At 39.0% G+C, this 25,260-nt stretch overlaps 1 protein-coding gene across 1 annotated transcript in view; it reads left to right on the forward strand.

Moving 5' to 3' along the window:
- The window catches only part of COL4A5 (collagen type IV alpha 5 chain), a gene marked incomplete at both ends in the record, with an annotated part of 77,212 nt that overhangs the window by 46,214 nt on the left and 5,738 nt on the right, over positions 1-25,260 (forward strand). Inside the window, 22 exons of the mRNA XM_079541962.1 lie at positions 1,058-1,150; positions 1,677-1,747; positions 1,947-2,138; positions 2,539-2,707; positions 3,331-3,423; positions 3,522-3,626; positions 4,149-4,246; positions 4,513-4,663; positions 5,294-5,407; positions 9,108-9,275; positions 10,137-10,226; positions 10,729-10,878; positions 12,154-12,252; positions 13,251-13,340; positions 13,966-14,105; positions 15,511-15,637; positions 16,807-16,887; positions 17,443-17,541; positions 18,131-18,181; positions 19,073-19,258; positions 24,631-24,764; positions 25,164-25,236. Coding sequence (XP_079398088.1) covers positions 1,058-1,150; positions 1,677-1,747; positions 1,947-2,138; positions 2,539-2,707; positions 3,331-3,423; positions 3,522-3,626; positions 4,149-4,246; positions 4,513-4,663; positions 5,294-5,407; positions 9,108-9,275; positions 10,137-10,226; positions 10,729-10,878; positions 12,154-12,252; positions 13,251-13,340; positions 13,966-14,105; positions 15,511-15,637; positions 16,807-16,887; positions 17,443-17,541; positions 18,131-18,181; positions 19,073-19,258; positions 24,631-24,764; positions 25,164-25,236 — 2,574 coding nt within the window. The remainder of the gene's footprint in view (positions 1-1,057; positions 1,151-1,676; positions 1,748-1,946; positions 2,139-2,538; positions 2,708-3,330; positions 3,424-3,521; positions 3,627-4,148; positions 4,247-4,512; positions 4,664-5,293; positions 5,408-9,107; positions 9,276-10,136; positions 10,227-10,728; positions 10,879-12,153; positions 12,253-13,250; positions 13,341-13,965; positions 14,106-15,510; positions 15,638-16,806; positions 16,888-17,442; positions 17,542-18,130; positions 18,182-19,072; positions 19,259-24,630; positions 24,765-25,163; positions 25,237-25,260) is intronic.

Consider the following 25,260-nt stretch of genomic DNA (forward strand, 5'->3'; position numbering starts at 1 on the left):
GAAGTCTATTTTGTTAGGACTTAGGATAGCATCTCCTTTAGCATGAGAGCACTGGAATCTCAAAATGACTGAGGGTGTAACCAATTTGCATGTGAGCCTTGCATGGGTAATCATTAATGTGAAATGTAGCTTTGGATTTTGAAGTACTTTCCAGATAGATAGAATCTCAAAATACTTGTAACAGCGGTTGCCAACTCCATGTGAGAATGTTAGAACATGAATAAACGCAACATTTTGTAAGGAAAGCAGCATTGAAATTCTAAATAGAAGATTCATTATTTGGGTTGGTCAGTCTAGAATGAGTTTGTCTGCTTGTTTGGTGAGGAAAAGAAAGGTATCTTTAATGTGTATCCTTGTCTCCAAAAAGACAACCTTGCAATGAGGATGCTGATATGGGTAAGTGAGAATCTTTTCCTGGCTCATCCATGGACATCTTAGATGACTTTGAGCATCTCACTTAATTCTGTACTCATTTCAAACATGGATTTTGTAAGGATTAATTAATTAACCTTAATGAAGTCTTTTAGTTAATACAGTGGTAAATGTCATGGAAAAGTCTGTATATGAATGAAATTTTTAAACTTTGTGGAAAAAACTACTTTTTTTGTTTTAATTGTATGCATGTTAAGTGTATTGTCAAGTCAACCAAACGTTCCCAGTATTGATTTTTGCCCTCTTGGATCTTAATTAAATTTCAGGATTTTAGTGTATGTGTTTTGGGATTTTAGTTTGAAGTGTTGAGATCCTACTGAAAAGGTGACTAATTGCCAAGAAAAAGGTTCAGTTTTATTCTTCATTTTTGTAAGCTTTTCTTTTGTTTTGTTTCATACTACACTATCCTAAATACATTCTAACCATATGTATTATTTGTCTGATTCACAGTGACCAAAAAGCTTCAGTTTTGCCTTCATCAGGGAAGCATTCTGATATTTAAGTTATCAAATTGTTACATCAAATTGTCATTTTGGACCTGATATTACAGATCTGTAGCAAGAGTTTTTAATATTTTCTGAGATCTGATGCTCAAGTATTCTTTTTTTAATGCAACTCTTTGTAGGTGACCAAGGAGACACATGCTTCAATTGTATAGGAACTGGAATATCTGGGCCTCCTGGTGAGAGAGGACCACCAGGACCTCCAGGTAGTCCAGGTAAGGTTGTAGTCTTCACTATTTTACGTAATATATTCCACTAAGCCACCTTCAGATTTGAGTATTTGTTTATTGTGTTCAAATTCAGATGCACAGTTGCAGTCTCAGGCATATAGGTGGCTTGTGTCCTGTCTCGCCCAGCTGGGGACTATAAGAAGGAAACAGGCTGCATATGTGTAAAATAAGCACTCACTTTTTTAAATCTAGTTTCAAAAATAGTAATTTTCTGATCAAAGACAGGCTTACAAGCATTCTGCCTCTTGAAGGTACATGGCTTGCTGTAGATTTAGCTGAAAGAGAAAAAAAAATCTGCTACTTGCTGTTTCTGAATGATAGAAGAGCTGGAACTTTTAAAGTGGAATGTTTTTGAGTTATGGGTTTTGTTCTGCCCAAGTAAAATCAAACTCACTTACTAAACCTTACCCGATTTTAAACAGTTTAGCCTATTATCTTGTGCAAACAGCGTGTTTCATATTTACAGCTTCTATATTTTAATGTCTTTTTTATCTTTTCCTGCACTACTCAGGTTCTCCTGGTTTTCCTGGGCCAAAAGGTGAAAAGGGGCTTCCAGGATTAACTGGCCTTGTAGGGCCACCAGTAAGTGACACTGTTATGTTTCACTGGGAAAACAGAACATCTCATTTGTCTTGCGTCTGATAGATCTGTGTACAAATTCTTGTCTTATATGAATACTTTTTGGTGTGTCCCTTAGCTAGTTTGAACACAATTCCTATGTTGTGCCAATCTCAGACATGACTTGAAAGGATAAAGAAGTTGTTTATTTGTTTTCCCTCAGGGATTCCCAGGGCCACCAGGTGCTCCTGGGAGACCTGGTCCTAAAGGAGACCCTGGGGATGTCTTGGCTTCACCAAGAATGAAAGGTGACAAAGGAGACCCTGGCTTCCCTGGACCTCCAGGTCTTCCTGGAATAGATGGCACTCCTGGACGAGATGGATTGCCAGGTCTGCCTGGCCCTAAAGGGGAGCCTGTGAGTCCCATTTTATGATCTCTTGATTGGATACATGTTTTGGGTGCATTTGGGATTGTGCAGATAAGAGGACTGACAAATGCAGATTTTTCTTAATGTGATTAACTCAATAATTCTCTTCGGTAGATGCTAATCTAGTGATGATACTCTGAGTAGTGCCTGCCACCTGTCAGTGCCTCTTAGATGATATCAGTTGGTCCTTTCCATTGTTCTCTGTATTTCACCTACATAGCATGAAGAATTAATTAGGTTTAAGTCTTGTCTTTACCATGTTATTAAGATGCTGACAGCTAATGGCCATGCAGGTTAGAAGGAAGAAAGTTGTCAAATAATTTCAAAGCAGAGCAAATTAAATAATTCAGATGTTCCCCTTTTTTTATACTGCTGTTTTTATTTTCAGGGCAGTGTTGCATTCAAAGGAGAAATGGGAATTCCAGGTGACCCAGGAGTACCAGGTCTTCCTGGAGACAAAGGGCTTCCTGGACCTCCTGGTTTCGGTCCACAAGGTTCACCTGGTGAAAAGGGCATCCAAGGTGTATCAGGTCGTCCAGGGCCTCCTGGAGTTCCTGGTGAGTTAGTGTCTGTGTGTTCTTGAACAGAAGCTGTAAGTTTTTCTCCATGGGCTCTGGACAGTTCTCAGAACATAATGCTGCATTTAAGCTTTTCTCAAAGGCATTTGTACGCTCCCTTATTGAAAGTGACCACAGAATTGCAAAGTGAGCTGGAATTTCATATTACTATAGGAATATAACTTTCCCTTCTGCTCTGACCTCTAGAGAAGCTTCTACTTTTTAATTTGCTTGAGTAGAAATGCACTGTATCTTCCATGTGTACGCTTAATTATGATGTGACCACAACTGCTTTTAGAAACAAGGGTTAGCTTTTGTTACTTCTTTGTCAGCTGCACAGATCCTAAGGAAGTTGTACTGAAGTTGCCTATGGAAAGTACTATTCACATCATGGTACCTTGGAAGAAGCTAAAAAATGATCTTCCAGAAAACTCTTACATAAATAATGCTTCTAAGCCTATAAGTGCTGTATGGGGCTCAGAGTCAGATAGCCTATTAGGTAAAGTCTTTGTGGTGTTTATGTTCTTCCTAAGCCTGAGATATGGCTAGCAACTTTTCTTTCTACTCAAATACAGAGAAGAAAATTCCATTGACTGATATAAATTTATTCTTTTCTGTCTCAGGTCCAAAAGGTGACCCTGGTCAGACTATTACAGAACCAGGAGTTCCTGGTCCCCCTGGTCCTCCAGGAAGAAATGGTGACCCAGGTCTTCCAGGTGAAGCAGCAACTTTACCAGTCTATGGGATTCCAAGAGCAGTTTGTTTTCCATATGATTGATTTTTGGTAACTAATTTGACTTTCTTCTTTTTACAGGGGATCCTGGTCAGCCAGGTCAGCGTGGCTTATCAGGCATCCCAGGTGCAAAGGGAGAGCCAGGTATTCCTGGCATTGGACTTCCAGGTCCACCAGGCCCAAAAGGTATGTTTGCAACTATGTTGCTGTACTTAACATCTGAAAGAGGGGACACTAAGGACTGTGCCTCTTCACATCTTTAGACTTACAGAAATGGCAGCAAAAAAACCATGTGCTGAGCTCTCATTCCTCTGTTCTCTGTACTGCTCCTTTGTGGTAGCTTGCATTTTTCACTAATCCAAGGATGCAAAAGCAAATGGAAAAAGCTTTGAGAAATTATGAAAGATTGAGCTATTGATAAATGATTTCCAAATGTTCTCTCAGGATTTTATTGTTCCGGATGTAAACTGTTTATAATTGGTGTTAGAACACACAGCAAGGCGAGTGGGACTCTGATCAGAGGAGAGCACAGATCCTCTGTGCAAAAGACTGCATACTCAAAGCTGTCTCAGCCAAAAGGGTACTTCCTGATTATCCTGGAGCTTTTCTGGAATCACTTTTCATGTTACCTGAACATTTTTGGAAGAGTTGTTCTGATGGTCTCTGATATCCTTTCCTCTGCTGCCCTAACCATTAAGTCTTGTGTAGGTTTCCCAGGGACTCCAGGCCCACCCGGAGCTCCAGGAACTCCAGGTCGCCCTGGCCTAGATGGACCTCCAGGACCACCTGGTTTCCCAGGCCAGAAGGTCTGTGCTTGCTTTTTTAATGTAAAGGTTCATTTTATTGAAAGTTCTTTTGCATCTGTGAAGTTTGATAGGTAGGGAGGTTCTCACCTCTTGTTGTTAGCTTTTCATGGTGAGGAAGTCTCTACTTGAAGCTTGAATGAGTGTAAACAAAAAGAAACTAATTCTTGAGATGATGTGTGTTTTTCCTTTACTGCTCTAGCACTTCCCAGGAGAGACAAAACTCAGAAACCTTCATTTTAAAATCTGGTGATTTGAATTTGTTACAGGGGGATCGTGGATTTGGAGTTCCAGGACCACCTGGACCCCCAGGACCACCAGGCATAAAAGGAGTTCAGGGACCTAAAGGTGATCCTGGCTTCCCAGGAAACCCTGGACTTCCAGGACGGGCGGGTTTTGATGGAACTCCAGGACCAAAAGGTATAGAGAAGTCTCCCCTTTTCTGTTCTCTTTTGAGCTTAAAAACTGTTAATGCAATAGGAATCACATGGCAATTACTTCAGAATCCATTTTTCCAAAGCAGAGTTCCCTGTGTAAAAGGAAACTTGTATTCTCAAAAGGCAAGTAAGCAAGAGAGTAGATACCAACTTGTGGTTCAGTCTCTGAAAGTCCGTCATCTAGAGACAAATCATGTTTCTGTGGGAGTAAAACTTGCAGTAGGGTAATGGTCATTTTTGATACTCTGTGCGTAGAAGAACAGTGTGTCAGCAACTGATGAACTCCTATTGTTCTATTAATAATTACCTGTACTACACTGTGGAGTATGTCCAGTTTACTAAGGAGCATCTGTTAAGTTAGGTGTGGATTATGATGCAACTATCTGTCCCTGTGTAGTATAGAAATGTAAACTCTGTATATTCCAGAGAGAAAGAGAGAGCAAATCTCTGGCTTGCCTTTGAGGTGTATTTTTTTTTTCCTGTATCAGATCCATATTTATTTTGCTTGCAAAAACAAGATTTCAGAAACAATATGCAAGCATTACTATACATCCAAAGGTAAAAAATCTCTGAATTGAGTTCACTATTTAACTAAGCAAGAATGTTCTTTTAGGTGACCCTGGACCAAGCGGACCACCAGGCCTTCCAGGCCCACCAGGCATCCCTGGCATTGGAGGCCAAGGGCCACCTGGACCTCCAGGACCACCAGGTCCTGTTGGCCCACCAGGTAAAATGCATATGAATTGTACCCTCAGTATTGACATACTTCAAGCAGGTATATGGAACATTCAAGGTCCCTCTGAGCAGGTAGATAAAGAAAAATGGAAATTTCATGTCTGTTGGTTTGGCTGTCTTGACAGTGAAGTGAGTGAAACTTAGTGCAATGTTTTTTACTGAAATCAGAAACATATTCAAACTTGCTGTTTTCATGACATAGAGAGCTTAGGTTGTAAAACCTACTTTTTTTTCTCTGCCTCAGCAGAGATTCCAGGAAATGTTGTATACAGATTGTGACACAATCCCTGTAAAGGAGTTTCACAATATTTACACTCCAGGACAAGACAGAAGGTAGCACAATGTCAGTGTAGAGGTCTGGGGACAGAGAAAGGAGGAAAGCTGCCTTTAGATACCTGTGTTGTGCTGTTATTTCTTTGCTTTCAAATAGCAAGATGGTTCCTAAATTCCAAAACAGCTTTCTATCTTTCCGAACTCTGTATTCCAAGTTCACTGGGTGACAGATGTTTTTAAACTGTTTCTTTTCATTATTATCTATAAATCTATGTGTTTGGAAAGAAAGCAAACAAATTAAATCCTCTATACAGTGCTAGTTATCCTCTGCTTAAATGGTGAGTGTGAAGTCAGGAGAGTAATTCAGGTTCTCACTTATGTGATTAGGCACTTTTTATTACTATGGAAGCTGAAGCACGGCTTTACTCAGTTAATGGAGAGGAAGAAAGAACGAGTGTTCTAAACTAGCCTGTTCATTATTTTGTAGAGGAGAACTGTAGAAGAGGTCATATACCTTCAATAAGTACATCCTGAAAACACATTTAGAATTCCTCTTTCAGAAATTCTGAGTTCAGGGTGTTCTGATTCCTTCTCTTAAATCTGTAAGGCCTGCAAGTTTTATGAGTCCTGATAGGTTTAAAGCAGATTAACAAAGTAAGATGTAAAGATAGTGATAATCAGAATTCTATGTCTAAAGGGGACTTGATTGCATTTTGTCTAAAATGACTGCTGATAGATGAAGATATGTGTTCTGTCTCTGTACACAAAGATTACATGTGCATGCATGTAATTTACAGAGCTTGTTTAGAGAGGTTCCTTTATTCCTGCACTCAGTGTGGTCTTGCTGTGCACCAGCCCCTGATGTTGTAAGTGCATGACAGTAACCACAGTTAGCACATTCTCTGTTGATATGAGCCTCAAACATATTTTTTCACTAATTTCCCAATTGGGAAAAGAACATGTGGTTGCTGCACCCACAGGTCTTGAATGTGTTGAGTGCTAAAGAACTAGAAACAGAAAGAGGTCTGAACAAGGCACACACACCTGAGCTATCAGGCAGGTCCTCTGCCTGCCTTACTGTGCTCAACCATACTTCTCCTGAACCTAAACCTGCTCTTCATGCAGAGCTGAAGGAAAAGGCAACTGGAGTGTGTATTGCTGGGGGGAGATGTTAGCATAGGTTTGTATGTGTCATCCAATGCATGTTGTTCGCTTTCCCTGTAACATCTCTTCAGGTACTGGCCAAAATTGGATTTTGTGTGATTGTGATATTCTGCTAAATACCGGTTTTGACAAATGCAGAATTACCAGTGGAGCTGATGTACCACAGTGGTTATGTTTTCACTCTTCATATTTGTACTGACCAGCTACTGTGGCTACTAATGGTGTGGTTCCTCTGAAACCTACTTGTGTGGTTGATTCCCCACTTGAGAACTCCTTGTTATTCCCTCTAGCAGTGCTGTTTCTCTGTTTTGTGCTTTACCTTCCTATCTCTCATCCCTTGTCTCATTGTCTTTCAAGTCTGTTTTGATTCTTTTACTTGATGCAATGTTAGGGTAATATTTCTGGGGCCGTTTTACAGGCAGTTGGGAAAATTTTCCTTTTTCTGCACCATTGTTTCTTCAAGTAGTTTGCAGTAACTTTTTTTTTTTTTTTTGAATGTCTAGCAGATTAATCTATAATTTATTTTATTGTCTATATTATTCTAATTATGACATGCTCAGACTTTCGAGAACTAGAAATTTGATTTGAATTTATATTTGCAAAGTATCTTTACCATCCTTCATACTGAGTTAGTTGTATTACTAGGTTGAAAGTTACTCTGTCATTTTTGGTATTTTTTTTTCCCCCAACTTGCTGATAGAACATGCACATTCCCTAACCATCCTTGTTTATTCTCTGCAAAGTAAGCAGTTCCAGGCGCATGACTCCATAGTTTAGTTCAGTGGTAATCAACTGCCAATAGAGAGCATGCTTATAATTAACAAATGGATGTCTGCAGCCTACACCATCAAGGAAACATGATCTGCATTTTTAGCATGAAAAGTGCACGTCACATCATCATTCTTAAGGTTGTTTCTGCAGCTGGGAGGGGGTCTGTTAGAGTAACACTGCCTTGTATTTGTGAGCTTGTGGCATAACGTTTCACATCTCAATACGCTATGCTAAGGCACAAAAAGTGCAATAAACCATCTGTACATGTAAGATGTACATTTGGAAAATGAAACAGTGAAAAAACCCACATACTGAGTGTTTTGATTTGTGGGTTGCTTTTGTTTGTTTTTTCTTGTAATTGTTTTAAAGTAGAAATATTTTTTGAAAATCCCTATTTGAAGGAATTTACTAGATACAAGAAGCTGTCTGATAGGATGTACTGTGGTGTTCAAGAGGTGCCTGTCCAAGCCAGTATCTAGTAATGATAGTTTCAGGTAGGAGTTCAGAAACATCTTGTTCCTGTCAGTTGTGAAGGGAAGGCTAGACATGGAGAGAGGGGACAGTGCAGTTTGTGTTTCTGCGTGTGGTGGTGGCTGCACTTTGACTGGAACCCCCAGATTTCCTTTCAGTCTGCAATCTCTTGTTAGCGTTGTATTCTTTGTACTTAGATCTGTTTTGGATTTTGTTTGCTTTTTTTCCCCTCTAACTTGTATGTGCTTTATTTTGTTTCCTAACTTAATGGCTATTACAACTCCTTACTGCTACCTGTCTCAGCTTCCCAATGTGCTTTAACTCTTTGGCTTATAGAAACTCAGGGTCCCCAGCTACTGTGGTTTCTTTACCAAAGCTTTTTCTTAGCTTCAAATTTAAAAAGAGCCAATTTTTGCCTCTCAAGAGTATGTACCATCTCTGATACAGTGCACCGAAGTGAAACAAGCTGTCTGCTTGCTTCAGCACTGCCTCAAGCTCAGAATCGTTAGCATTAAACAATGTTGAACATATTCTGACAGTTCATGTTTTTCACTAAGAGAAATGTAATGCAGTGTAGAATCTTGCTATCCTTCAAAAATATTCAGCTGTTTTCTTAGAATGTTATAAAATGGAATCATTAATGGAATACACCTCTGAGAATCTCCTTATATTTAATGATAAAGTACGAACCAATCTAATCAATCATAGATATTTACTGTATTAATCGGAATTAAATGGTTACTTAAGGAAAGAAACACCTTTCTTCAGTGTTTGCTACAGCTTGTTAAAATTTTAGTACATCTCTTCAGGAAAATCTTCAGGGAAGTAAGGCCTCTAGTGCCTGGAAGTCATTAAAAATACATAGCTTTAAAAGAATTTGTGGGTTTTCATCAGTGCTAGGAATATATTGCAGAGAAAACTTGTCTGTTGTTCCAGTGCAATGCCCAGAGACACGCAGATCTCAGCCTTGCCTTGTTTTTTTGGCTAAAAGATTGTATCTTAACATTGCCTAGGGTTGCAGGGCGTACCAGGAGAGAAAGGGGATCCAGGTCCTCCAGGCTTCGATGTTCCTGGTCCTCCAGGTGACCAAGGAACCCCAGGATATCCAGGACCCCCTGGCCTCCCAGGCCCTCAGGGTTCACCTGGTCCACCTGGCCGGGATGGAATACCTGGATTTCCAGGTAAGTTCACCTTTTTTTCCTGTGACAAAGGCCAAACTGTAGTTACAGGTGGATAATTCTTATGCTTGGCTTCCAGAGCTTCCGTGTTTATCCTATTTGTTTAAAGTTGGATACACATTAACTATTACGTTTCATAGTGTTGTTGCATTCAACTCCTTCTCACCTCTCCATTCTTCCCTTTAGCTTGATACAATATTCTCCATGTTACTGTTTCATAGCAAAAGTGAAATCTATCATTTTTATTATAAAAACTTTCTTGTTTATTTTCTGACTTCGTTTCCAGTCATTGCTACAATTTAGGTTGTTTGTGGGTTGTTCTTTTTTTTTTTAAGGAAGTAATTACAAATGCTGTCAGCTGGATCCAGCACATAGTTTTAAATGCTAATTTCTTCTGTTTGTTATTCAGTCATACCAGTCTTTTTTTCCCTCTGGACAAGAAAGTTCAAGTTTTGAGGATTTCTGTTTATGCATGGGGGGGAGGCACATAGAAGTTTTTTAAAGTAGTGTATTTGTGATGGTTTTCTTGGCTTTCAATAAATTTGAGTTTACTTTCAAGCAAGTATTTATTTTTCAAACCAGAGAATTAAACTTACTGGAGTTCTAAATATGCTTTCTACTGAACAGTGCGCTGCAAATTTTCTTCCTGGGACTTAACTGTGGAAAAATTGGTAATATTGTCAAGTGTTCTTCCATCTAATTTAGATGAATGAAGAACCAAGTGTTTGTCATTTCCTTAAAACACAGTTCAGGCTTTATATGCATGTGTTCATTAATACCATAAAGATACAGGCAAGTTAATGTTAGGTACTGATGGGTTTTGGCTTTTTGTTTGGAATGACAATGGTGATTCAATATGTTTAGGTGCCAAAGGTGAGATGGGCGTCATGGGAGCCCCTGGGCCTCCAGGGCCTCCAGGGACTCCTGGAAGAAGTGGCCTTCCTGGCTTGAAAGGTACTGTTTGTTTTATCCTACCATGAAGAGAACGCAGAATGCAGTTTTCCATGTCCTGTGTGGAAAGCGGCTTTGTAATGCTAATGTCACAAATTAATTACTGGGGTCTGTGTGCTGTCTTGACAGTTCTGATATTTGTAATTGCATTCCAATTTTAAGCCTTAGCATTCAGTCAGTCTTCTTTAATCGATGTCATGAAACGTCACCTATTTTCAAAATGTTATCCTTGGATTGGTGGTTCCCAAGTAGGGCTCTCTCACTGCAGGTCATGCGGGCAGCTGTTTCCTCTGAGCTGACAGACTGCCTGCTTGCAGAACACAGACATCCCCATGCAGTCCACAGGGCTTAAGTTGCTGTAGAGAATTTTCTATAAACTGATCGTTCAGTGAATTCAAACTTCATGAATAAGTCATGGTCAACCTGTGTAAGAAAAAGAATTAGAAATACATTAGCTTACCATATGGATTGTATTCTTTTATTTTGTTGTCTTTACCTACTATAGGTAATAATGGATTACCTGGCCCGCCAGGGCCTCCTGGGCCATTAGGACAGAAAGGTGTCAAAGGTGAAGCAGGCCTGCCAGGCCCACCTGGAAAAGTTGATCCAAAGCAGCTAGGAGCAAAAGGAGAAAAGGGCGAGCCGGGTGTTCCAGGTATGGAACTTTGTTTGTGGATTCTGGGGAAGTGGCTTGGCCCTGTAGATAACAGTGACCTCTAACTGAATTCATTACAGTTCATTCTTTCTTACAGAAAAAAATAAACTCAGAATAGGAAAGTTGAGTCAGGTTCTTTTATTTTAAGCTTTCTTATGAAATTCTATGACAAAGGTACGGCATATGGTTTTTTTATTGACCACGTTTATTGTTTATTAACTGTTACATTATTTGGTCTACTGCTATATTGTAATAGCACTAAGTTGCTCTTACCAGAGTTAGGGTTCAGTCTTCTGTTGTTATTCCTAAGTATGATGAGAGATAGTTGTCATGGCTGCTGTGCTAGCTGTATTGCTGCTGTCTCTCAGGCCCTTGGGATTTTGCCTTGTAGGATGGAATTGCACAGGTCATCTGCTCATGCGTCGCCTCCAAATTCTCCCTTTGGGTGTCTCTGTAAGCTTACCCTCAGCTCAGCAAAATGTCATCTCTGTGTGTCATCTCAAGAAGCTGGAAGCCTTGAAGGTTTTCTCAGTTCACTCCAGTCTGTTTTCTCTCTTGCTTGCATTTCTACTCCCCCTTTCTCACTCCCCACAAGTGTTCTGATTTCATCTTTGAACTCTAATTTAGTCTTGAAGTGTAAAAATGTTCTACCCTAGAGAGAACCAGGATGCCAGCCACTATGTGCTAATTTATCTGTTGTATTAATTTCTGTGAAGCCTAGGTAAGCTCCTAAGACACTTGCCTTTTTATTTTTTTTTCTCTGTTAAGCAATAGCTGTAGAAACCAAACTGAAATATGCCAGTATGGCAGCACAAACATATTGTATGGGATAGTAACATAGTAGTTGTAAAAAAATCTGCCAAAATACCTGTGTTACTTATAACAGCTCAATCCTGAAGTGCTTTGGGTGTACTGATGTAATTAAACGCTTATCAGTAATCTGAATGAATAATCTGAAGAGGTTAGCATAGTCTGCTCATTCAGGAAGAGTCCCTTCTGAGTGAAGTGTACTGACGTTAGTTGAAAAGTTACTTTTTACACTACATGCAGCATATTGTTTTCATTTAGTAGTCATTTAAAATTTATTAGTAGCAATATTTTTTTTTTTGTCCTGTGATACTTCTCTTGGTCAAATGTAAGAGGAATTATGTTTACTGAAGAAAAATCCCAATTTGGATTTTCATTCATACATGTAAACATCCTATAATGTAATGTAAAAGCTAATATCCAGTAGTAGTCCTAATAATAATAATAAAATGTATATTTTTCTTTAAGGTATTCCTGGTTTATCAGGGCAGAAAGGCTATCAAGGTCTCCCAGGTGACCCAGGTCCACCAGGACTGAGTGGTCCACCAGGTGCACCAGGGTTGCCAGGTAAGTAAACAAGGCTTCAGGTGGATAGTTTTGTTATGTAAAATATTCATGCATTTTTATATCGTGGGATTGGGAAGTTAATACAGGCATGTCTAAGGAAAGCCTAAAGATTTGCACTTAAAACTGCTGCACAGATTGGGGCTGTTCAGAATTATTATCCAAGCAGAGTGCTTTGAGCTTTCTCCTCTGAACAGAACCAAAAGCAGTTCTAAGCTGATTTCACTGAAGATGAGGACTGCCTTTGGGTTGACTGGAGAAGTGCATGCTGATTGAGTAACCAAAATGACTGCAGGATTTGCCAGCAGGACTTGCATTTTTTGTTTTATGTTTAAATCTTACATTATGAATTGCTATACTTGCACTTTTTGGGTGGCCAATTGAGTGTAATGTGAAAGCTGTCTGGATGTGACATCTTTGGTTTCAAGAATTCTGAGGATCAAGAAAACAAATTCTGTTTTGCTGCACTTCTTCCTACAGTTACCTCAAATTATCCGAAATCTGGGATCTTTGCTCACTGTCTGATGTAGGTCTTGCTCTAAATATCTTATTGGGCTTTGGGAATTTTTTAACTATCCAGGACTCATGCTAGTTTAGAACACTGTAGGTCACATTTAACTTTCTAATAAAAGCTACTACTATTGCAGATGAGGAAGAAATAACGTGTTCATGCTGCAAAACAGTTCACAAGAGACAAGTCACAGTGGTACTCAATTATTTCAGATTGCTACTAAATCGTAGGCTGAAATTTGACCCATTTAATCAGACTAATCTCCAGAACAAAGAAGAAATTGTCCTAATCAGATCTTGGCAAAGAACTGTAGAAGTTTAAATTTTCTCTGCAGATGGGGAAAAAGTTTGTAGGAGAAGCTTGAAGCCTAAAGCAACTCCAAATCCATTGCCTTTTGTAATTAGGTGACAAACATATTTGTATGATGGCGTATTAATATCAGAAACTTTTAATTACTGTCATTAATTAACTAAACCCACAACTTTTCCAGGCATCAAAGGAGACATGGGGCTTCCTGGGCAGCCAGGACCAGCAGGACCTCCGGGGTTAAAAGGTGCCATGGGAGAGATGGGCCTTCCAGGTTAGTTCTTATGCTCCTATTTTACTTCATTTAGGCTAGAGCTTTTCATTTCTGTAATACAAAAGTGGACTCGTTTCTGTGCAACGCATGGGAATTCATTTAAATGGGAATGCACAGGAGAAAATTCAAATACCAAGTATATTGCACATAATTTTAAAGTGTTTGCAAAAGTAGAAGCAGGATGATCTGCTTTTTGTAACTTCCATTTTTTCTTAGATTCCATTCTGTGAAATAGTTGAGGAAAAAAAAAAGATGATTCAGTAAATCCAGTTTTTATTAGACAGACATCAGATACAAGCGTAGCAGGGAAACGAGTCTCTATAAAGCCTACTGAAACAAAACCTCCTGTTTCTGATTCTTGTAATATTAGATTGTGCCTAAGTAATAAAAGGAGGTGTTTGGATTTGTGTATGTTAAGAATGGAAAAAAAGAAATCTTAGAGATGTCATGAAAAACCCATGAAAGATCTTAGGTAATTGTTTTAGTTATTAAAAATTAACATCAGTTATTCAAAGTCAGTTTGTTGGTCCTGTCTAGCTCAGTTGGTATAATTTGAGTGACTTCTCTGAACCACTGCAGAAGATTTATTTCTGTTGATAAAACTTGCATCTTATATTTCTGACAGGTCCCCCAGGAAGTAAAGGCAGCCAGGGAATAGCAGGGCGTCCAGGGCAGCCTGGGCCTGCTGGATTTCCTGGGCTGAAAGGGGAGAAAGGTGATCCTGGACTTTCAAGCATTGGCATTCCTGGTCTGCCTGGACCAAAGGTACATTTACAAAATTTTCAATAGGAATTTACATGAGGAGATCAGAGTCTGTATTGATTTTTTTTTTTAGAACTTTATTTTAATATTTATAATAATAAATACGTATATAAATATATTAAGAACAAGCAAGATTTCCTGTTGTCTGTTCTTCTCAGGTAGAAGCAGAAATTTATAATTTTACTGGGGATAAAAATTTGTGTAATTTAATCTGCTGAGAGCTGAAGATGGTTTGCCAGACTTTCCAGTTTGCACTGATACTCAGTGACATTGTGACAGTTGATATGGATTTATACAAGTGTCTTTGTTCCCATGTCTAATGATGCTGTTAACTGTGGGGAAAAAAAAGTTAAGGTTATGCATTTAAGAATAAATTACTATGGGAATGACATGTCATTATTGATGCTGTTTAAAATTTTTAATATAAAACTTCTGTACTAACATACATATATTTTCTGTCATTTTTCAAGAATTGTTGAAAAGACTTAAGGAATATTTAACTGATTTCACTGATGCTTTGGAATTGCTGTTGAGCAGCAATTACTTTAGCAAAACTGTTGCATGATTTAAATCCACAGTTGTTGGGTTTTTTCTTTTTTTCTTTCCCACTGTCATTGGGTACTGCATAGTAAAAGAACCTTGGCTTCTTAACATTTGATTGCATTTTCACAGAATCACACAATGATTGAATTTGGGAGGGATCTCTAGAGGCTACTTTTTCCAGCCCTCCTGCTCAGGCAGGGTCACCTAGAGCAGGTTACCCAGGACCATGTCCTTTTTTTTTTTTTTAATAGAACATCAAAGTTCTCCTGTCTGTTTTGTGCAGTTTCTGATTACCCTGCATACAATTATGTGGAATTTCAGAAATTAGCTCATTTTCCTTCTACTTTTAAGCATTTTACTGAATTACTGTTCATTCCTTATATCCGTGCTTTCAACCCGTTTCTGATTTTAGATGTGTTTATGGTAACCCAAATAACCTTTAAGCTTTAACATTTGTTTATGGCTAAAACTTTAAAAGCTGTCATTGGCTTTTGAACGTCAAACTACCAAAAAAATTTGGGAAAGTCCAGTCAACGAACTGGTGTGTGAGCATAGCAATTTAGGATTAAAAAGAAATGCATCAGGATCACACAGGTATTATGTGCAAGGTAGTTGGACCTGGTGAGTTGCATCAGCACTATTATGAAAGAATGAGAAAATGCTCAGCTCTCTTAATAGCAATTGAAAATTTGCTTAGGAGAAAGTATTGCTGGCAAACCAAAAATGTTGGTTTGCTATTTGTTTTTTTTTTTCCCCCTGAGATTGTCATAAGAAATATGATTGTGATGGTGAGACTGGGAACGTGCAAGGAGGGTTCAGTGATCCTACAAAGACTGGGTTCTTATTTCTGCTTAATGTTTTCTAGGGTGATCTTGGTTTGCCTGGATATCCAGGTAGTCCAGGCAGTAAAGGTGTAGCTGGAAATCCTGGTTTGCCTGGATTGCCTGGCAGTCCAGGTGCAAAAGGAGAGCCGGGCCTTCCTGGATTCCCAGGTAATTCTGAATAAGTTTTTTTTCCAGTGTATACATATATATAAATACAGTGGTGGAGTGCTGCTTCTACTTTTAGGAATCTGCTGCTTGTGAGCTTTGTGCTGTTGGAACTGTGAATGCAAGCACAAGTGTGTGACTACATTGCTTCAGAGCAATGTGAAACAACCCATCTGCTCTGAGGGGGGAAGTAATTGTGTGAACCAGTATGTTCTACTCCTTACCTCCTCTGACCCACAAAACAACTGTTTTGGGCTCAAGTTTTTCCTTCATGAATCAATAAAGATAGTGCAATCAGAAAAGCTGAACCTTCTTTAAGCAGTGTTTATTGTCTAAAATAGATGTTATAAAGGGAAATCCTTCTGAAGCATTATGAAGTTAAGCTTTTTACTGTTTTCTGGAGATATTACTAAGTTATTCACAGATATATGTCATGTCTTTCAATTCTCCATTTACTGATATGTGATGTCAAAATGAAGGTTTGTACTTACGGAGTGATAAAGGGTGTTTACAGGCATACTTGAGCTGTCTTCAACTTAGGGAGAAAGAGAATTTGTAATACTATAGTCATGGCAGCAGGAAGCTTAGCAGGGAACAAAACCTGGAGGTAAATCTGCAAGTATTTAACCTGTACCTCATGCCACGCGTGGAAAAACTGTGGGCAGTCAAAATGTTGTATTAGGGCACTCCTTTGATCAGGCTCAGATGATGTTCAGAATAAACACATTCCAACAGGTTGATCATTGTTCCTCCTCCCACTCAGCTAATGCTGTAGGGGTTAAAGTTGGGTATAAATACTAGGAAGGCTGGGGAAGAACTGGCCAGCCATAGTTCATAATGCTTTTGCTTTGCTGTCAACAAGAAATACCTGTCTCTAAAATGGTAATTTCCTAGCAGACTGCCAGACTGACTCTGTCCTTGGCCACTGGCACTCAGCAATTAAGAAGACAGTCTTGAAAGTAGCAGTAAGGACACTCATGCTAGCATGTTTTGTTTCTGTATGTTCTTTCCTTTATAGTTCATCTCCTCCATCAGCTTTAAAATGGACATAAATACTGTGTCTTGATACAGTTAGCTAATTTGTTACTCAGGGCATTCCAGACTGTGGTATCTCAAAACCTGCTAAAAAGCCACTTCTGTGCTGTTTTTAATGAAATGTCTGTACTTAACAGGAACACCAGGAATTCCAGGACCAAAAGGTATCGAAGGGCCTCCAGGTAATCCTGGTCTGCCTGGACCACCTGGGCCAGTAGGTGAGCATGAACAGTGTGACAAATGTCACCTGCCTCTGTGAAAAGCATAACATGTGAAGGCATTTCCTTTCTTCATCATGAAAATGCATCTATGCATACATGGATGCTCAAATGCCATTGCACACATGTCACTGGAATGAAGTAGAAAAGAAAGTTTTAACTTTTCACATCTTTTGTCTGCTGTTTTGATCATACTACCAGCCTTAAAACATGTAGTTAACTGTCAGTATTTACTAGCTTTACTTGTGTATTCCAAGCTGAACATTGTTTTATAGGAAAAAAAAAAAACTTATTTATGCTGAAGAGAAATCTTAGTTTTAGTCAACAATTTACATGGTTATGGGCATAAAAGCTTTTTCTGAATTGTCAAGGGGAATGGGAAGGGAGAAAGTGAGAGAAAGGAGAGAGGTTTTAATTTAAAGATTACACTCTTGTAAATTTGTACTACATTCATACCTTCAGATTCAGTTGGGGGCAGGGCACATTTATGTATCTTATTTTAATTTTATTGTAGGCTACGTTTCACTGTGCTCAAGTGTTCTATCCTCTTTTTAGGTGATACTGGTCGTCCTGGCCCTCCTGGTCCTCCTGGGGAGAAGGGACAGCCTGGTCGAGATGGTATCCCTGGACCAGCTGGTCAGAAGGGTGAACCAGGTTAGGTGTCCTCTGGTGTTGTATTTTTTTGTTGTTGTCTTCAGTATGTGTTGTGACATCCTGCTTTTTCTATTCCTTTCTTTTCCTTTAACTATCCATATACCTTATAACTGTTTCTGTAGTTTCCATCTGCTGAATGATTCACAAAGGATGCTGTCAAGACTTCTGTGAAGCACAGGACTAGAATTCAGTCAGCTCTCAGAGTTTTATACCCTGACATGGCTCGGCACAGGCCCCTGTTCTTGCAGTCAATGGTGCATGTATTGCTTCAGGTCAGACAGAGAGTGGATAAATGGCATAATGTCTTCCCTAAACACAGAACCCCAACAAGAAATACAGATGTTCTATAAGCCAAAATCTGGAAGAGCACATTGTGAGTGGGTGGAAATACTTATAAATAGTCATAATATTATGAGAGTCACAGACACATTTTGTAACAAAACCTCCAGCTTTGTTGTGGAACTCTGCGTGTGAATAAGGAAATTGAGTTTTAGATGAGCTGCACTTTCATCATTCTCAGCCTTGTATTCCTCTTCCCAGAGACTTGAAAGCTAAATGTCCATTATTAACTCAATCTATTTCTTTTCAGGGCTGCCGGGCTTTGGGCGCCCAGGACCTCCGGGACTCCCAGGATTATCAGGTAGAGTTTCTCAGCTGTTTTTTTTTTGTGGGTTTGTTTTTGTTTTTGTTTTGTTTTGTTTTTGCTGTTAAAACATTGAATGGAAACTCCCTGTATAAAAAAAAAAAAAGCAGCAGAAACAAAAAAACAGATCCCAACATTACATCTTCTGCAACTAATGAATATAGAAAAAAGCAATGTTTTTTTCACAGCAGATCATTTTAAGTTAGCCAAGGTAATAAAGACACTCATTACTGACTACTGAATATTGTAAATTAAGAATTATGCAGGCAAAATAAAACCACACAGGGTAATTGAGTCTACTGCACTATGTGGAACTTTGCTGGTCTGTCTCAGTAAATAAAGCATTCCTACACCAGGTGACAAACAAAGCTGCTTTGAAAATGCTTGCTACGTTTTCAAAAGCAACTTCACAACCTCAGTTGTATTATATTCCAATAGCATTCCTAAATTCCTTAAACTTACTGGAAAATTTTGGATGTATGTCTTAACTTTCAGCAGTGTCTCAAAAAAAATACTGAAGTCTTAATAATTTTCACAGGATTTCTTTGTGAGTATATAAAGCTTGTGAAAGCATTGCTTGTAGGTTCATAAGCTCTGAGGATGGTTATAAATTACAGAGTCAGTGAGTAGTAAAATGAAACTTAGTAAGATTTTGTAACATTTCAGAAGCTATAGCGCTTACTCCTGCTAAAATTATTAGCCCCAATTCTTTTCTGAACTTGTTGCAACAATTTTATATTTTCTCAGTGTACAAACAAGGTAAGTTGTGGTCAGACTTGCACCTTCTTAATCAAGAGAGGAAGAAGTAGCTTTGCAAATTCACAATGGGAATTTTTCCATATATCAGTATATAACAGTGTTCGTAAATATGGCTGTTTGGTTTTACAGGGCAAAAAGGTGAACTGGGGTTACCTGGCCCACCAGGACCCCCTGGACTTCCAGGTCTGAAGGGAGAACCAGGTTTCCAAGGATTCCCTGGCCTACAGGGTCCACCAGGTCCACCAGGATTACCGGGGCCACCTCTGGAAGGTCCTAAAGGTAGCCCTGGCCCACCAGGCGTTCCAGGAAGACCAGGTAAGGGCATGATCCATATCCATCAAGATTTACCAGTGCTTTTGTTTTTTTGCTGAAAGGTTATCAGTTTTTGTACTTCCTCAATTCATTTGGGTGGAAAAGTTCAAGACCCATGGAATAAGTCTTAATTGTTTGTGGGCCATCAGAGAATTTTGTTGCCAAAAGTAACGGGATTTAAGAATAAAACATCCTCAGTTTCTATTAATTTCTGATACCTGTCAGCAAAAATCCAGTGTTTTAATAAACGTGAAATTCTCCGCATGCTCACAGAAATCACCTAGCGAGCACGATGCCGACTTCTGAGCACCTGATCCCTTTTGCAGCACTGTCACTTGATCAGCACGTCCTCGCGCACAAAAACCAAACATAACAAAACCCATTGTCTTAAGAGCCATGAAAATCAAGTTCATGTTAGCATCACAGCATGATCAAATTGGATAGCTGCCTCTTCGCCTTCATGTCACGTAACATTGCTCCATTGTGTCATGTGGCTCCCATGGATTCAGTGCACCATCATGCCGTGTTCATCTTTCCATCCCATGTTTGCACTTTGTTCCTGCACCAACTAACTCTGGGAATGAAAAACCTACCGTGCTGAGTTAACATTACTGAGCAACTTCCTGGCTTGTTTTAGAATTTGATTTTTTGTCATAGAGTGCTTAATCACATTAAGATACACTCTTAAAATACATAATTGTGGTGAGTCTGACACAGCTCTCACCCAGGCTTATTGCTATATCTTAAATGTAGAGGTACTTTGGCACAAGTGAGACTCATCTCACTTAACGTGCTTGATATTCTCCTTAAAGGAGACAGTACTTTCACACCCAGCTAATGGTTGACTACATATATATAAAGCAGCAATATTTTTATTTATTGCCCTCAAACTCTCACATCAGATCTTTCTGACCTTTCCAAACAAACATTAGAACAACAGTTTTGAGCTAGTGTATTTGTAAGATGGCATGTGTTTCTCACTTTAGATATCACAGGAGAATATTTTGAAGTAAATGTTTGGAAAGAATTTAACATTCTTTAAAAAGAATAATTGAAAAGTGAACTGGCTAAGCATCTCCTGATGTGTGTGTAATACAAACACTGACTGAGATTCTGTGCTCTGCTGGAGCATTGGTGTTTTGATGAAGCTTCTAATGCTGGTTACACTTCTCTGTAATTGAGTGGTTACTGATTGAAATCAGCTGGGGAAGTGAGAGTAGTGCTGGGACGTGTTTTGTGCAGCTTTATGAGCATCAAGGGGAAAAAACAACCATTGAAGTTCTGCTCAGCCATGTTTCTCTTTCTTCTCTTTCTTATTTCTATTTTTGTTGCATGCAATGTATAAAGTGATGCATTTGTTTCGCTCAGTTATGTGTGAACTAATGTGGACAAACCAAACTATTATTGCAGTTCTGGTACAATCAGCACTCCAACCTTTTGTTTCAAATGATAACAGTCTATTGTTGAACTCTGATTTTTGTAACCTTTCAAATAAGGCAGCTAGTCATAAAAGTAGCTGTTTGGCTGTCAAATTACTCCCTTCTAGGGATGTAAATAAAAACAGAAGCTGTATGTATATATTGTCTGTTGTTGACTTCTGGGTTTGTGCTAGGATTGGTAAAAGTGATGAGGTCAGACATGATGAAACACTGACTTCAGCTGAATTGCCTCAAAACCGAATTTGGATGGATGATGTTGGGAGGATGCATTCATCGAGGATAAAATAAAGCCAGGACAATGTGAAAGTGCTGTTATTCCATATGTCAATTTTTCATTGCAACGAATAAAATAATAGTTTGGTGTGTTGCATACTGTGTGAAGAAATATTGAGCTAAATCTAAAGAGAAAGGTTTAGTTGAATATGTTAGTTTGTTGATATTTCTAACAATTTTGATGTTTTTCCCCTTGTTCTAATGATGACCTTGGTGAACTCTGACCCCCTACTCCCAGGTCCCTCAGGTTAGCCCCTTAACTCCAAAATTATAACTTTGCATGAAGATGAGATGAAAGTATGTACTTTTTTGGTGTCTGAATGTAGATATGCTGAGTCATTTTTCATACTTACCTTTTAATTTGAGGGAGAAAAGAACTTAGGCTTTCAAAACATAGGGTTTCATGTTGTTGTAGGACTGACTGACCCTGGAAGGACTGCTTTCCCTCTGCTGAAAGTTCACATGGGTCCAGACTTACATGGCTTTTATAGTGTCCCAACTATGAAATTTACTTTAGTGTATTTATTCCCAGAGGAGGTGAAAAAAATATATGCTACTTTTCCTCTTCATATTAAAACAAACCGAAAACCAGCATATTTTGCTGTCCTCCCCTACCTTTGCTGAATAGTTCTTTTGTAGCTTGGACAAATGGCAGCATTCATTTCTGTAACACCTGCTGATGATTTTTGGATGCTCTGATGTGATTTTTATAAGATGTTTCTTTTATACCAAGAGCCTCCATAGGAGCACATGCAGTTACACAGGAAATATAAATGTTTTATGTTCCCAGCGTAGTGCAGAGAAATCCTTATTTCCATTGCTTCGTTTCATCAGCATTGTTTGGAGGAAAGGAGGAAAACTCTTCCTTTAAACTGAACCGAAGCACACTGGCTTATCTTTCTTACCACTAGAGAGGAGGAGCAGGACTGGTAATTTTCACAAGCTTTTCTCAATTCTAATGATCAGCACATAGCACAGGACAGCTTCTGGGGAGACTTCACCTGTTGTGCCTAGATTGAAAATGACTTGGTATATCTACTTAATAATAATGCAGCCTTTAAGTTTTGCTATGATGATTTCTATGAAGCAAAGAACTGTCATCAAAATTCAAGAAGAGAAGTCTTTAGTGCGCTGTGCTAAGCACTGTGGGGGTAGCAAGTGTGGTAGCCCCCAGTGCTTGAAAACTGAAATATATATCTAGCCTTACGCAGTCATGGAAATAAAGAATACAATATATGAATGTGGCTTTGCCTTTTAACTAAAATGTGGTCACACAAACAGTAACCACAGAGTCAAAGGGAATTAGCATCATGGCTATGCTGAGAGGAACTTACCAATTCCTTCGTATTTTGTTCCACCCTGACACTGCCCAGAAAGCATTCAATAACCAACAAATAAAAGAAAGATTTAGAAATCATAGCAAAACTTATTTAATAGTGAAAGTTTGAGTACTTAACAGCAACAATGAAATGTCCATGTCGTTATTTTTAACAGCTGTATTACAACTAGTATTTAAAATGATTTACCAAATATGTAAGAAATAGTACACCAAGGTAAACCTGATATGTATTTATTGTAGTTTTTAGCTGCAAATTGCATGGTTATACATAGATATACTTAAATCATTTCACTGACATGAAAGATGCAAGTGGCACAGGAGCTGCAGTACATATTAATTCAGGAGGAAGACCAGCTTACCTTTAAAAAAAAAAGAAAAGGACATTGAAGTGATTTTCCTAAGGATGTCATTTTCCTTAATAACTTCTATCAGGCAAATTAGTATCTGGGGATACGTTTATTAAGAAAAATCAGTGCTAACAAATTCTGATTTTCTAAGATTTTGCTTTTTGCTTTTGTATTTTTGCTTATAGCACTTACAACCCTTTTAATCCATGTCAGTTCTGGTTACTATTCTGGGCTACTTTTCAGCCCTAGGATTTTGCTCACAGATAACATAAGCTGTCATTCGCTGTGTACCTCTGTATTTGCCAAGCTCCAGGCCCTGTGAGTGATGAATATTGTCAGTGAAATGCCTTCATAGTGTAAACTGCATTGTGAGTAGGACTAACCAGGCACAGGCCTCAGCTGTAGTGTTAAAGCAGTAACACATTTAGTAAAGCTTTTAAGTTTGTCATTAAATGAAGAGTGTCAAATCAGTCCTAGTGAGCCAAGTCACCAGAATAGCTTGTATCTGAAAATACATATCGTGAACTCATGTATGGTCTTATGCATGCATGTGGATTATATTCTAAATACAAAATATGCTGGTGAAATGGGTTGATGTGTAGTGTATATGCTGTCATCTGTACTATTTCTAACTAGTAATCTTGTTTTGTACTGTGTGATGTCTGACCCTTCTAACATCGATCATTGGGCTTTGGTGAACTCTGATCCTTCCAGGTCCTCCAGGTTAGACTCTTAACTCAGTCACTTTATTTTACTGCATTGCATTTGATATAAAAGAAGGGATGTTTTCCTATGATTCTGTAATTATCTTTTTAAGGATGGTGGTTACCCTGCAAGTTGTGTGCTTTTGTTCAGCATGTCTCACAGTAGATGGTAGCCTGTTGTTTTGCATGTGTACAATACTGTACCAGTGAAAAAGAACAAAATGAACACAAAAGCCTTTTGATGTTTTCTGTAGCTGAAACTGCAATGGGATGTGTGTGAAATACAGTCCAAAACTGCTCCTACTTTAAACATTTGAAGTCTTCACTCAGATTTGCATGCCGTGTTACAGCTTATCAAGTTTATCTGCTAATATAGACAATGAGGATTTCAAAGGGCATTCACAGAGGATTCTGGAGAATTGAAAATCCAGCACACTGCTACGTGTTATTAATTTGTTGCACCACAGGGGAGAATGTCATAGCACTGTCCTGCAAAGAGATCCTGTTGTTAATCCAATTAGGAGATCTAACATGTGAACTGCTTTTAGCTGTTGCTGTGTTTGCTTACAGTTTGCTTTGCTATAAGTTGCCTTCTATTTAGATGATAAAGGTGCACGGTCTGATTTTCCAGTGCTCAGAACAGCTGGGCTTCGTTTAAACCCACTGTTCTCTTTTGGTTTAATGTGGCTGTTGCAAAGAAAATATTTGAAGATTGGCTCAGTTCCTCTGTTAAATTTACATAGCATAATTCTACTAAAGACAGACAAACCAGCTGGAGGGTCACTGAATATAAAGTGCCTGCAACTCTAACTAGTATTTAGAGAAGACAGAATGAGGGGCTTCCTCTTGCTGAGCAGTCATTAAATGGAAGATACCAGGCTCCTCTGTAGGTATTGGAAACAGCAAAAAAGCAGCAATATTTTTGTGTTAGTGTCTGTTAACGTAGCACTTAAGAGATGGTGAGTGCAAATGCAGGACAGCAGAGGGTATATTTGTACCATCTAATTTGGGTTTTCTTGGCTCCTGCTGGAAGGTCGCTGTCTGGTCACTGGTAAGTTCCTATCACAGGTGGTTTGCACTGCTGCCTAGAAAGACCTGCTTCTCTTCATCAGCTGGATGAGGAGCCTTGGTTCCTGATTTGGGTAGTACAAATAACCCCTCTTTGTTTTCTCTTTAGTTAGGGTGTTTTATTTTGTTGTTACACTGAAGGCACGGTCTTGTGGGGAACAGTTGACATGTACTGATATGTTTGTATTTGTTCCACAATGTTAAGGTTCACCAGGCCCAGAAGGTCCACGAGGGCCACCAGGCAGTGGGGGACTCAAAGGGGAAAAAGGGAATCCAGGACAGCCTGGCCCATCTGGCCTGACTGGTCAAAAGGGAGACCAAGGACCACCTGGACGCCAGGTAGGACAAGAATTGGGTTTATTTTTAAATGCAATAAAGACTGAACTTGTTTAGGTTAAATATGCCTTTTATTGTAGTAAAATAAAAACCAAAATACAGTGGTTATTACAATGTCTCATAGCAAGATTGAGGGTCTTTTCTTTATCCCCCAGTACCCAGGCAGGTTTTCCCCATTATATTGCCATGGGAGCTGGAATTGCCAATGAAGGGTTCACATTCCAATGTTCTCTGACAGCACCTGCTGTACCAGGCAGTGAGCAAGCAGAACACAAAGCCTCAGCCTTCTCAAGCACTACTTCACAGATTCCAAATGTACTAATTTTTTGTCTAGCCCGTTTTTATCTTCTTTTCTGAAACCACTGGGGAGATGAGTGACTAACATGAATCTGTTGTCTTCAGGGAGATCCTGGTCGTCCTGGTCTCAATGGAATGAAGGGTGACCCCGGGGTTCCAGGCGTTCCGGGATTCCCAGGTATTTAACGAGCATTTCAAGTGA

This window comes from Tetrao urogallus (assembly GCF_951394365.1).
Source record: "Tetrao urogallus genome assembly, chromosome: 13".
Lineage (NCBI taxonomy): Eukaryota > Metazoa > Chordata > Aves > Galliformes > Phasianidae > Tetrao > Tetrao urogallus.